At 39.1% G+C, this 14,909-nt stretch overlaps 1 protein-coding gene and 1 pseudogene across 1 annotated transcript; one reads left to right on the forward strand and one right to left on the reverse strand.

Annotated features, from left to right (window-relative positions):
• Positions 1-13,176, reverse strand: part of LOC112825076 (large ribosomal subunit protein uL30 pseudogene) — a 29,567-nt pseudogene extending 16,391 nt beyond the window's left edge.
• Positions 10,352-11,350, forward strand: LOC112825077 (putative acidic leucine-rich nuclear phosphoprotein 32 family member C). Its single transcript, XM_073899080.1, has one exon. The coding sequence runs from the start codon at positions 10,463-10,465 to the stop codon at positions 11,180-11,182; it is 720 nt and encodes a 239-aa protein (XP_073755181.1). The 5' UTR covers positions 10,352-10,462; the 3' UTR covers positions 11,183-11,350.
• Positions 13,177-14,909: the final 1,733 nt, after the last annotated feature.

Raw genomic sequence — 14,909 nt, forward strand, 5'->3', positions numbered from 1 at the left:
AGAGAAAGAGTTTTTGTAAAAAATAAATCCAATAGGAACTCTGGTTAATTGATGCATTCAGTATGTTTTAGTTCATGCTCATTAGATTTGTATGACCAGACACATTTAGTGTTCTATCTACAATCTACCAGATTGCTTTCACCATAAAATAAGCCTTCTTTATGGCTGATGTTTGCAGTGCATCCCTTCTAGACATAAGAAGAGACATGAATTATTTTTTAAGAAAGCCAATGATTCTCATATAAATCCAGTTTTCAAGTGTTTTGTCAATAGACAAGTCCCTGTCACCTACAGCGACACCAGCACTTCTGATAAGAGTGTAACAAGTTAATAGATTTTACTTATTTTCAGGGAAGGGGCTTTACTTTGATGAGGTTTTGTCTTTGCTAAATACATTGTGGATGGAAGTCCTACCTTTATCACAGCTCTAAACATGCTGCTTAGACCACCCTTCAGAATGTGTCACAGTGGTCACTGTCAGCTTTCAGCAAAGACAACAGATGAGCACCAATGGTTTATGGTGAGTGCCACACTGATCTGTATGCGCTTGTGGATTATCTCCATTTCCGACTCCCTTGCTGTCAATCGGCTTGCATTAGAGGTTGTCCATTATGACTGAATAACTATGTTTTACGTCACATGCAATGTTACTGTATGAATGAAGGTTAACGTAAAGGAAAGAACCAATGGAGAAGGAAAATCCCAAATTAAGTATACTAGAAAGACTACATTTTTTGTTAATTTCCTATAAAACTGAGGCCTTCTGATGCAGCATCAGTCAACTTCTCACTGAAAAGTGAGTATGTGGGCTTGTCATAACCAATGCCCAAGAGTGAGAATAGATAGATAGCAGAAGGAAAATGGGAAGAAGTGTGGTTGCAGCTGTAGGAAGGGAAAGAAGCTGAGAAGACTTTAACATCACACAAAAAATAATAAATCACATGCAAAATAATGGGTCCATTGTGATTGCTCTGTGAGCTTGCTCTTGCACTTACATCACCTCTCAATACATGAGACCTCTAGACCAAGAAGGGAAGGTGAAGGAGAGGGGAAAGCAAATTTTCCAGGTGATTCCAGCCAGGAGAAAATGCAGTAAATTTACAGTTGAGTTCAAAAGCCAAGAGGCAGCAGACATCCCTGATTCAGCCACATAGACAGTCCTTTTGTGGCAATTTGCAAAGGTGGGTTTTTGTACTGGGTCCAATCGTCTTGATAAATAGTGCAGCTGATAAAAACCTCCTGGCAAGGAACTTGCAGTAATTGAATAGATCCCCAGGCTGGCTGCCATCCGGGAATATAGTCCCAGACTCCCGCTTGGCAGGGCCACTGGGCTGTTCACCCCGGTCAGGAGTACCTCCCTGCTCTCAGAGCTAGAGGCTGCATTCTCACTTTAAAAGAGTCTCATTTCCCCCATTTTACAAGAACAATGGTTTTCAGCTTTCAGTGTGCCTGGGAATCCACTGAGCTTGGCTCACTTCAATTCTCCCGTGCACAGAATAGACTGTGATTTAATGTGGATTTTCATTTCTGCCTCAACAGAATGGATTTCCTGCATGAATCACCTTTATTGTGGTTTTATCCTAGGCCACTTAGCCAAGTTATAAATGATCTTTAGAGGCATGAGATAAATCTTCTGCCCCTTTGATTCACCAATTCTATGAACCAAAAAAAGCTTAGGCTTATTTAGCAATCTATTTCCAGGGACGCCAATAGGGCTTTTGGTAGGTTGATGGCAGAAGATGAATGGGCAGTTTCGGGGCAGTCTATGAAATGGCTCGTGCAAGAGTTCCTTGTATTCCCTGACCTATCATTTGTCTTCCCAAATTCTGTTAGCAGATCTTCTTCCACCTCCGAATTCATGCTGTGTGCAGGGCTCTATCTTTTCAAAGTTGCAACCTTGTTCCAGATACCACCTTGAACAGGTTCTTCTGAATACCAACTGGGACAAAGCTCCTTCTTTGGCAGTGTTTCTGGGCAGGATGGGTCAAAGTGAGTTCCACAAACTTCCAGGATCAGCCTCATTAGCTAGGGGAAGTTATCAGGGTTCTTTATCTCCCTCCTATCCTTCTACACAAACAAACAAACAAACAAAAACAAAAAGCAGGGATTGTATTTCAAGCAGGTGCCTTGAGAACAAATCTTTACTTCTTTTCTTCTACCCTCCACCAATCCTTCAAATCAATGTCTTATTTTGGGAACTGTTCCTAGTTGCTCAAGGCAGCTCACAAAGAGTAGATGTCCTGGGTGACCATGTGAGCAGTCCTCCTGATGACAGGGGCCCTGTAAGCTCTTGGAGCTCTGCTCAGGACTGGCCTTGCTCGCCTGCACAAGACTGCTCTGCTTTCCTCTCTCTTGCACGTTCCTTTCCCAGAACCCAGCCTTCCTGTGATCTGTCCTTGTCAGGGTTTGGCACTGATATGTACAAGTTAAGTATCCAGAAGTAGCAGCCAGGCCAAGTAGCATAACTGACTCCTCCCAACTCACTGAAGACCTGTTTCTGGGACTCATCCTGTCACCTGCTGAGTTTGTCTTTTTGCAGGGGGACTAGTGCCACTAGAGGCAGTTGAGAGTCTTCCTCACTAGGCTGACTTTCATTTCTAATGAGGCTTTTCAGAAAACAGCCTGGTCCTCAGCTAGATACCAGGACAAGGGCATGTGGCTGACCCTCTGATGCAGGCTTATGGATGTGCTCTGTTGGTCCTTGTATGATAACGAATTGTGCCCATTTCACACATCAGTGCTTCTTTCAAATTGACGACCAAGACCCCAAGGGGAACCTTAATTGGATGCAAGTTACCAGCTGCAAAACTCAGAAGTTCATTTTCCTAGCAAGATGGAAATGTGGTAATATTTAAAACTTTTTTTATTTTGAAAGTATAGATACATGAGGAGCTGCAAAAATAGTACAGAGAGGTCCCATGTTCCCACTACTCAGCTTTCACCAATGATACCATCTTACATAATAGAGCACAATCAGGAAATTGGCAATATTTTCATGGCAAGGGAGAATAAGCATCAAAAAGCCTCAAATGTGCACTTAGTATTTAGAGTTTTGGTCCAAATTTACTTATTTACTTAAAGAATGGCTATAAATTAGTCACACAGGGACATTCCATGCGTCCCAAAAAAGAAGAATCCTATTAAAAGCCATTCCAGGCTACTTTGATCTCTGTTCCTACACAGAAAAGATTCTATGTAAGAGGTGGTGCATTATTCAGAAAGAAGGGCTTTCAAAAATGAGGGACCTTCAAACAATCTTAGTCACCTTTAGAAATAGGTGTTCTTGGCTAATTGGGTCACTTCTGGCATCTTTTTTATAGAATCCAATTCCCCAGATATCTTGAACATTATGTTGGCTGAATGAAGCTTAGGAAGAATGGAAAAGCCAGCCTTTTTAATATTCATGTACCTAGGATGGGTTGGCAAAATGTGGTCGACATTTATTTATTACATAGGAGATAAGAGCTCAGCTCCTGAACTCAGGTCAGGTTTAAGTCCCAGGTTTAGTTCCTTTTATCAGAAGGTTGACTTTGAACAAGTTACTTGACTGTTACAAGCCTCAGTTTCCTTAAGTATAAAATGAGGATGACATAGTACCCGAGAAATCCATGCCAATTGATTGGACACTCTCAGGCATATAGTAGGTGATCAATAAATTTTAGTTGTTGTTCTGAATAATCATTTCTGATTAAGGCATTCTGGGAAATAATTTTTATTGCATTCAGTTTCTTTAAAGCTGGTCCAGATAACTTGTGAAATATCTTCTAGTCTTATGGTATGAAAAGTAGCTGGAGGGGATTTACTGCTCCTCATATTTGGAAAACCACTTGGATTTCCATTGCAGTTATTACTTTCAAATAGTAACTGCTCAATATCCCATCAAGCATTATAAATCATTATATAACTTCCAGATTATTAACTGTTTGTTGAGAAAGTACGTGCATAATAAAATAGTCTAAAATTGGAGCAAAACACAGTCATAGGGTTTTCAGGTCTAACATTAATATAACCTAGGTCCATAAAACTAATATAAAGTTAATGCATCTAGATCCATGGTTATGAAGACATCAATGTCTTCAAAAATGTAACAGATATCATGGAAGTGCTTGTAACAATTAGTCAAACATTAAGGAACATTAATTGTTTTTGAAAAAAATTTATTTGTTGTGGAAAGTAGATCTGTTACCATGGTTGCCTATGTCTTGTTTATAATTGTAGGGTTTTTTTCCTGGCAGTTAAAGTAGTTTAGGAACCAACAGCAAATCCGCCCTTTCAACATCAGAGCTACTTTAGTTGAGAGTTAATTAATAAATCACTGAAAATTGCATGTAAATATTAATTTTAGGCTTCAGATTTTACACTGTATCCCCAAAATATGTTTATGCTTATTTTTAAACAGAATCTTATACTCCCATTTATGTTGGCATAAATTAGTAGAATGAAAAAAATCTCAAAGTTTTTATGCGAAGAACTATCCGCAAACAGTGCTGGGAAAATGAAAGGAGTCTTGTGGCATTATGAGGTTTTGTTGACAGATAATGTGATGCTTTGTAAACAAAGACTGCTCCACAGTGATTTAGCACAAAAGGCAGATATCTGTGATTGGAAATATGTCCTTTTAGGGCTTATATTTCAAAAATCGATGCTTCATGAGTAACTCTAGTCTTCTGGCTCCTTAGACTTACAGTCAGCCCAGTTCCCAAGAAAAGGGAACTTGTGTTAGTGACACCAAAGCAGAAGGCCCAGGACCAAAACCCAATCCTCTGTATTAAATCATTATCACTAGCAACGTGTATCTATGCTTTCTTTGTTTTTCTCTTCTAGGGAGAGGGAGCAGACAAAGTTGCTGCCTTCAAATTTCTGTGAATTTTGTTTTTAGAGTACTGGAAATATTAGAAAATACTTGTTTCCACTCGGATTCTAACGGTGCAATCTCAGACAAATAGAAGAAACCTGTGGCTACCAGCAAGACTTTCTAGGTAAACAGACTGGTTGATCCACATAGGGAAAAGATAGAGTTTTTAAGAAAATTTAAGTTAATATCTGATATCTGGATATGGAACTACTTTCCGAGCATAAAATTAGCGATGGAAGGAATTACAAAGAGAAATAATATATTTGGATTCTTAAAAACAAAGAACTTTCACAAGTTCAAATATCATAAATACAATTACATACCAAACAGGAGCAATATTTAGCCACCAACAGGCACAGAAAAATCAGAATATTTTTAATATTTAACAAGTTTATATTTTTTTAGAAAAAGGGAGAAGAGTCACTAAGTAGCAAATGATAAAAAGAGACAATTCACACTGGAAGAAATATAACTAGCTAGTAACTATAATAAGAAAGCACATAAAGTTGCTAATATTAAAATAACGAAACTTAGAAACAACAACAAGATACTATCTTTTCTTTCATGAAATTAGCAAAGAATTAAAATACTGGATATATAGCATTACCTTTCAATGCTGGTAAAGATTCCTTCAGTATAGTGAGGGCCAGGGCTCTGAAGTTGGATCATCTGGATCCCAAATCTGGTTGTATGATATTGGAAAAGTTATGTAGGGTCTTTGTGCCTCAGTCTCTCATCTGTAAATAGGTATAAAATAATACCTACTTCATATTGCTATGTTTACAGTTAAATGAGATAACACACACAAAACATTTAGCACAGTGCCTGGCACACAAGACAAAAAAAAAAAAAGAGAGAGAGATAGTTGCTATGAGCTACTATTACAGTCCTATTCACTGCTGGTAGAAGTTTAATCCACAAATTGTAATAAAACCAGAAGGCAATATGGCAATACTTAATCAAAAGCCTTAAAAATAGTCAAGTCTATTTTTAGGAAACCATTCCAAGAAAGGAAGCTGTTGTGCTCGAACATTATGTGCACATGATATGCACAAACACTATCTTTAGATGGTCATAAAGATAAAATATTCCAAATGATCTAAATGTTCAACAATAGAGAAATGAATCTAACTTGATTACACGGCATCTCTCTATGATGGAACCCAACATGACTATTAAAATCATGCTTTTTGAAGAGGTTTTAATGACTGGCATATGCTTATGAAAGAACATGAAAGAAGCAGAAACAAAATTATATTTATAACACCTCAATTATGTGAACATAGATACAAATGAAAGACAAAACTACAGAAAAATATGAAGGAAACAACTATGTCAGTGGCTGTTGTTCCTGGGCAGTGAGATTATGGGTATTTTTAAAAATATACCTTTCCGTGTTTACTTTTTCTACAATGAAGTTGAAACCTGAACTCAGAAAAGATTTGAGATGGCATAGTGGGACATGTCGTTTGCTCCTCATAAAATTCAAGTATGTTTTCAAAGCTCTATGAGGAGAAGCAAGAGGAAATAAATCTGTAAAAGACACAAACATAAACACATTTGTGTTTTGACCTGATTTATCCTTGTATGGGCTAAACTTAATCTCCACCCACAGGCAAGTTTCTTTCTGTAACTACCATCAATCAGTCGATCAACAGTGTTGCAGGCCTACTGCATGCCAGGCCCTAGGCCACTCAGGGAAGACCATGTTGAGCAAAGCAGAACCTGTCTTCACCTTCATTGAGCTCACAGTCAGGGGAGTATTTAGCAATTCCAGATAAAATCTCAACAACAACAACAACAACAAAACTCAGGCTCTCATGTATTTAGAGATTTGTAATTTTGCCGGGGTTGTTCTTTAATTAAAAAATATATAAAGTGCTATTTTTTATGTCCATTATAAGGAATGTTTTTTAAAACCAAAAAGAAAAAGCAGGATGTCTCAAGTGTCTGAGATGCTGGCCAGCCTGGTAGAAGAGGCTGCAGGCACAGTTAACTTGGGTCATAGGGAGGGAGCTGGTGTGTGGTGACACAATGTTGCCACCTGTGCTCCAGGTCACAGAGAATGCCATTGTTTGTTCCTGGAAACTATTGCTTTTGTTCAGCAGCTCCCCCACCCTGCCCCAGAGAGAGCGGACAGTCACAGTGCTGGCATACTGCTCCTTTGTAAAGCAACCTTATTCCTTCTCCTGTTAGCATTTCTACCCTTTAGTGACCTTGATAAAGATACTTCAGCAAGCAATGAGAATGACTCACAAAAAGCAGATTCATATGAAATTGTTTCCCAATTTGGAAGAATGAGCTCCTTTTTCTGCCCCATATTAAATAGACATTCACGTATCTGCGTTTATATTTGTGTATATGCATGTACACATATATGCAGATATGCTTGTTAGAAATGAAAACCCTGAAACACATGTAGACATTTTTGTTAAAAAAATACACTACGCTATTAGTACATGAAAAATAAAACAAGAAGATTTATATAACTTGAGGGGGCCACAAAGATTTTCTAAAAATGTTATGATTATAACCACAAGTAAAAATAGACTAGAAAGACTTGCTTGAAATAGTAGTTCAACTACCCACGATTCAACCACCTGCAGCTTCACCTTTTGGGACAACAATCAAGAACAAGAAAATAATTTAAAAGTATAACCAGAGTAGACACTGCTAAGTATCTGCTGCTTTACTAATGCAGCCTCCCCTCACCCCCCTGGGCCTCTACTCTTCCTCACTCTATACACATTTCTAACAAATTAATGTGGCTATCAGCCTTCCAAGACCTCTGCAGATTAGACAAAAAGGATTCCTCTTGGGGTGCCTGGGTAGAGCAGTCTGGGTAGAGCATTCAACTCTCGATTTCAGCCCAGGTCATGATTTCAGGGTCATGAGATTGAGCCCTCTGTCGGGCTCTGCATTCAGCACAAAGTGCCTGAGACTCTCTCTCTTAAATAAATAAATAAATAAATAAATAAATAAATAAATAAATAAGTCCTTCTTACTGCTTTGGTGTATTGATGGCAATATGAAATAACAACTGAAAGTAAGGGGAGAAAAATAAGAAAACCATAAAATGTAGGTGCAAAAATTCAAGGAACGAAGGTACCTGGTTTCATGTACTGTAGGAGAATAGTCCTCAGTGAGCCCTGAAGAAATGGCTACTCACAAACACTGTACAGAACACATTTTCACACAGATTGTGCTAAGTGGTTTTCTTTTTCATCTGTTTAAGTAAACTCTATGCCCAACATGGGGCTCAAACTCACGATCTCAAGACCAAGAGTTGCATGCCCTACCAACCGAGTCAGATGGGCACCCCATGGATTGTGGTAAGTCTTAAAGAAATGGTTAAATTTTATTCGGTATATTCAATTTGAGTTAGGGTGGTGGGAAATTTTTCTTAGTATATTGTCCATTTACAAATATCTTAAAACAAGTGAGTTTAAAGGAGCAAGATTTTGACTCTACAAAAAAAACTCATTTAAAATAGAAACAGAGGGTGCCTGGGGGGCTCAGTCATCAAGCGTCTGCCTTTGGCTCAGGTCATGATCCCAGGGTCTTGGGATCGAGCCCCACATCAGACTCCCTGCTTCTCCTTCTCCCACTCCCCCTGCTTGTGTTCCCTCTCTTGCGGTCTCTGTCAATAAATAAATAAAATCTTAAAAACAAAATAAAATAAAATAGGGGCGCCTGGGTGGCTCAGTTGGTTAAGCGACTGACTGCCTTTGGCTCAGGTCATGATCCTGGAGTCCCGGGATCGAGTCCCGCATCGGGCTTCCTGCTCAGCAGGGAGTCTGCTTCTCCCTCCGACCCTCTTTCCCTCTCGTGCTTTCTATCTCTCATTCTCTCTCTCTCTCTCTCTCAAATAAATAAATAAAATCTTAAAAAGAAATAAAATAAAATAAAAAACAGAGGACTCATTTCAGGAGGTTTTGGAGAGCACACACACACACGCACACACATCCATACAATAATTAGCTGCGCTTCAAGAAAATGCTTTCCTTTGTGACTAAAACTAGAAAAAAAAACTGCTTTGGTTTAAGAAAAAAAGGTTTTTGAAAATATCCACAGGGAACAAGCAATACATTTCTTTAAACTCCAGATATCAACATAATTACTTCAAAAGGCAGATCAGTATGGTTTGACTTTTGAATATCTAATGTAACTACCACGCATTCCTCCCAGAAGAGATTCCTTTTCATTGCATTCCATAAAGTACATTTTCCCCATTCTACGAAGCTCAAACTGCTTCCCAAATATTCTATTACACACAGGGTTGAATCTGCCACTCTGATTTCTCTTGCAGTGATAGTAACTTAGCAAAAATTCACCTGGAGATTTTACAGTGAAATCTATAATCCATGATCTTCAAGATACAGCCATAGGAAGCTGAAAAAAAAGTTTCTGAACATCAAAAACCTGTCAACTGGGGTTTCTTACTACTAGACAGATTGAGAGCAACCTAAATCCAGTTCTCAGAGTTTTGCATAAAAATCAACTCCAGTATATGTTAGGAAAACAGACTCGGGTTCCTACTTTATCCTCACCATTCTGCTGCAGTAATTCTTAAGTGTGGCAGGGTGGCCTAGGAATGTGCATTTTAACTGCCACCCCTGGTGGTGGGTGACTTACTCTGAGAAGTCCTGTTATTTCCAGAGCTATTTGAACAGGCTTTTCCATTCCTCACTTACTGTTTCTCAGTCTGTTTTTTTTTTTAAATCAAATACATTGGAATTTTAATATAAGATACTTACCTGTTTTCAAGCTTAAAATTGTCCTCTCCTTTAGTTTTGACCTTGTTAAATCAAATGTATTCATCCATTTGATAGCTCTTTTTGGTCTTGACCACACCACCTAGTGTGAAGAGAGGTAATTGCAGGCTCTTTTGAAAACACAAAATGATTTGAATGCTTCTATGACTCTAGGTAGAGATTTAGCAACCAGACTTTTTCGTCCAACATTTCAATGAGATATGCACTGCCTATAATTTCTCTAAGGCCTCATTAAATCTTAAGCATTTAGTAACTATATATGATATCAAATATCTAAAATTATTTATTATTGTTAGAACAAATATTTTGTTCAGAGTCGAAATTCCTTAAGTATTTAGACTGGCATTTCATCATTTTGCATATGATACATGTATGTTTTATGGGACATTGGGCACCTCTGAATAGTGTGTACTTTCAACACATGTACAATTTTGTGTATAATGTAGTTATGCCTATTTCAGATTTAGGCCAGGGCATTAGTTAACCTTCTGAATTATTACCAAAGTTGATATTTGAATCTTTGCATTTGATATAGGATGTTGGTCAAAAAATATTATTTACTTTGCACTTGGTCAGCATTATAATTCCCAGCTCTCACGTTTTTCCTTCTCCTTAGTGACAATTTGTTGAGTAACGTGGCACATTCTGGTTTTAAAAACAGGCTGCCTTTATAAGGGATACAGGAAAATTACTGCTTTAAAAAGCTTAGTTGACGGAGAACCGAGCAGAGCTGGTTGAGCCTTCAAAGTCCTAAAACGCGCGGCCGTGGGTTCGGGGTTTATTGATTGAATTCCGCCGGCGCGGGAGCCTCTGCAGAGAGAGTGCGCGAGAGATGGACACGGACAAACGGATTCCTTTAGAGCTGCGGAACAGGACGCCCTCTGATGTGAAAGAGCTTGTCCTGGACAACTGCCGGTCGATCGAAGGCAAAATCGAAGGCCTCACAGATGAATTTGAGGAACTGGAGTTCTTAAGTACAATCAACGTAGGCCTCACCTCAGTCGCCAACTTACCAAAGTTACACAAACTTAAGAAGCTTGAACTAAGCGATAACAGAATCTCAGGGGGCCTGGAAGTATCGGCAGAAAAGTGTCCGAACCTCACGCATCTAAATTTAAGTGGCAACAAAATTAAAGACCTCAGCACAAGAGAGCCACTGAAGAAGTTAGAAAACCTCAAGAGCTTAGACCTTTTCAATTGTGAGGTAACCAAGCTGAACGACTACCGAGAAAACGTGTTCAAGCTCCTCCCGCAGCTCACGTATCTGCACGGCTCCGACCCGGACGCCAAGGAGGCGCCCGACTCGGACGCCGAGGGCTACGTGGACGGCCTGGACGACGACGACGACGACGACGAGGAAGAGCACGGTGCAGATGCTCAGGTAGAGGAAGAGGAGGAAGAGGAGGATGTGAGTGGAGAAGAGGAGGAAGATGAAGAGGGTTATAACGACGGGGAAGTGGACGATGAGGAAGATGAAGAAGACGGTGGCGAAGAAGAAAGGGGTCAGAAGCGAACACGAGAACCTGGGGATGAGGGAGAAGACGATGACTAAGTGGAATAACCGATTTTGAAAAATTCCTATTGTGATTTGACTGTTTTTACCCATACCCCCCCCGAAATCCGGCCCCCTGAAACTTATTTTTTTCTGATTGTAACGTTGCTGTGGGAACGAGAGGGGAAAAGTGTCCTGGGGGTTGTGGGGGGAGGGAGGGCGGGAGGGAGCGGAATAAAGTACTATTTTTACTGCCAAAAAATAAAAATAAAAAAATAAAAAATAAATAAAAATAAAAAGCTTAGTTGACAAGTGACACCAGGCAGAAAACTTAATTTTGTGCTGAATATGAAGCCACAAACATAAATGGATAGTATAGCATTTCCTGTGCTAAGATTTCATGAATAAAATAGGAGAAGCTAAGTTCTGTCCTTGTTCCACCCAAAATTGTAAATCAGGAGTACATCTTGGTACATACTCCCCCAAACTATGCCTCAATTTAAAAAAATTACCTAAAGGGGAAAATATGATAAATATACTATAAACAAATATATATCATACACATGATATTAGAAGTAAATATGATATTATAAAGAAATAAGAACCCCCCCCCTCCCTTCTTCCCTCCTATTTGTAAGGTATAATGATCTTTCAAGTTGTCTCAATTAACTGCTGTCCAGAGCCTGACTCTTGTCACAGACTGGTGGTTTTTAAAACAGTCAGCAATCCATTTACACATGCCCCCAAAGGGGAAAACATTATTCACCGAATTAAAAGGACTGCCCGTGAAAGCAGAGTGGAATCCTTAGTATTGGAAAGGGTGAGGTGAACAGTCACCCAACAGAATATATTTGGAATGTGTCTATTGCTTCTGGCTGTGCTACAGTAAGAGTTTAACCCAATAGCCCACTCCAACAAAAACCGTCTCCGTGCCAGGACATCTGGGTCTGTCCTGACTGCCACCTTAACAGAAGCGCTGGTTGCAATAAGTCACTCAGCATTTTTCAAAATGTGTGTCTACAGAACTCTACTTACTCTGAAGGTTTATAAGTGTACTTGACAAAATGGCATCACAGTCAAATAACTCTTAGAACCATCGTATTCAACAATGTCAGCAATGTTCTTGGTGTAGGATATTTCAGAATATTTAAATTCATTTATCCTTTTTTCATGGAATAGCTCATGAAACAAGTTTTTCTAGGAACTTACTTTAGGGAATGTTGGCTTCATAGGCTTTTTTTTTTTCCATGAGAGTAGTCGTTTATTAACTGACCAGATTACAAAAATAATCATGGCAGATACCTTAGTTCATCCTTCTAATAAGCCTATTGATCTGGTCTTCTCTGTTACCAGCATCTCCACCTTCTACAAAATGGGTGGTCTTTTTCTTCATTCCCCCTCGTGGAGAAGATAATTTGAAGGGCCATAAAAAGTTGTTTGCTTCTTTGAAACGTTTTCCAACAGTATAGATCTCGTGAATCAGATCCTCCATGCAGATGATGCCATATTTACCAAGAGATCGGGCAATCAATGTGTTATCTGTCAGGGCAATTTGCTTCTTGTTGATTTTGCCATAACCACGCTTGTAGATCAATTCATTCACCGACTTCAGATTTGGGTACCCCCATGCTATATAAGGTTCCACAATCCTTAGCATGTTAACTGAAGCCTTGTTGAGCTTAACAAAGGTGCTATTGAAGATCTGGTGAAGGCGAAGAAGCTGCAACACCTTTCGAATCTTTGGGCTCACACCATTGATACTTCGGATCTTGATGACAAATGCCAATTTGGGTTCCGCAGGTACGTAGAAGTTGCCAGCTTCTCTTGCCATCCTTGCCATTTGAATCTCAATTCTGTACATCTGCCTATATTCCTTGTGGTAATGCTTAGCTTTTTCATAGGTAAGCTTCCTTCTTGCCTTTCAAAGCATCTTCTGAGCAAACTTCTTCCTCAGACCGCTTGATCTTCAACTCTGCGAAATTCCTTCGCTTCTTCTTAAGGGTTTCTGGCACAGCAGGAACCTTCTTTTTCTTCTCTTCTGTACCCTCCATGGTTCCAGCTGGAAAAAGAGGAAGTCCGGCTTCAGAGGTTATTTTAACTCAGAAGTATTTTACACACATACACATATATGTTGTGCTTGCGTATAATAAACACAAATTTGGAAAAACTGGACCACTGTTCTTTGTGCTCTGTAATTTACTGCATAGTTTACTGTTAATGTGGGAATAGTGTTTTAAAAACATATTTTAAACTAGTCACCGTAAAACAGAAATCATTATTTCATGGTGAAATCTAGAGTTGAGAATTGCTACACAGAACATGGGCTCTGTCCGCAAGACCTCAGCCAGGCAGGAGCAGAAGCAGACATGGAAGAGACAGTTTCAGTATAATGCAGAGAAGATGTGGTTGAGCTACTGCTACAGAATGATCTGGGAAACCATGGAAATGGAAATTATTCGTTTGTTGGACATATTTCATTTGATGGACAATAGGTCTTGGAGGAGACAATGCTTGAGGGGAATACTGAAGCATAAATAGGGTTAAGGAATTCAAAGAACTGGAATGAGGTGGGGCATGTGCTCTATGCAAAGGACAGTCCCAGGCATAGAAGAGCCTGTCCAATAAAAGGTGGGAGGTTCTGTTTATTAGGAAAGATAATGGGAAGATGAATCCGCAGGTAGGAAGGGGCCAGGTCATGCAAGGAGTTTGGACACAGTGGTTCTCAAACATCTTGGCACATCAGAACCAACCAGAAGTTGTCATCTGGTAGGGCCAGGTTAGATGGGGGAATCTGTAATTCTGATAAGCTCTTCAGATGACTTGATGTGGCCAGTCAGCATGAAGGCCTTTGGGAACAATTGCTATAGGATCATTGAAGGGTTTTAAACAAGTGACTGAGTGGGTCATAGTGCATGTGAAACAGAAAACCTCATTAGTTAAAAAAATATGTGAAAACTAATACATGCTTATTACAGAAAGAAAATGCACAAACAAAATAAAAGAAGACGTGATCCTATCATTTATCCTTCAAATCTACTTCTGACAGGTAACCAGTCTTAATTGTTTGATGCAAACAATTGTATATATAGTCTTACACACACATAAATGGGATCAGATCAAAATAATAACAGGTAACAACATGTGCCTATAGCACTGTTCTAATAATACCACATATATTAATTCCCTAAATTTTCACAACTCAAGGTGATAGGGATTATTATTATGCCAATTGACAGATGAGGAAATGGGGGCATAGAGAGGTCCTAAAGTGACAAAACTAGCAAATGGTGGATCCAGGATTCAAACTCCAATTGTCTGGCTCCATTATCCTCCTCTTTCATATTATCATGCAGTTAATTTCTTTACTTAAAAATAGACTTTGGATCTTCAAAAAGTTAAACATAGAATTTCATATAACCTAGCAATCCCCCTTCTATATATACCTCCAAAGAATTGAGAACATGGACTCAAACAAACGCATGTACACACATGTTCATAGCAGTTCTAGTCACAATAGCCAAAAAGTGGAAATAATCCAAGCCCAAGACCTGATGAATGAGTAAACAAAATGTGGTTTGTTCATATGATAGAAATTATTCAGACATACAAAGGAATAAAGTATTGAACGAACCTTGAAAAAGATGATATTAAATGAAGAAGCCAGACACAAAAGGCCACATATTGTATGATTCCACTTATGTGAAAGATCCAGAATAGGCTAAGAGGGACAGAAGGCAGCTAGTGACTGCTAGGCCCTGGAAGAAAGGGGAGTGAGGGATGATTGCTT

This window comes from Callorhinus ursinus, unplaced genomic scaffold, assembly GCF_003265705.2.
Source record: "Callorhinus ursinus isolate GAN/ISIS: 27379988/994484 unplaced genomic scaffold, GSC_fseal_2.0 scaffold12, whole genome shotgun sequence".
Classification (NCBI taxonomy): domain Eukaryota; kingdom Metazoa; phylum Chordata; class Mammalia; order Carnivora; family Otariidae; genus Callorhinus; species Callorhinus ursinus.

Coding starts and splice junctions, on each gene's coding strand:
- LOC112825077 (XM_073899080.1), top strand. CDS start 10,463: ATGGACACGGACAAACGGATTCCTTTAGAGCTGCGGAACAGGACGCCC.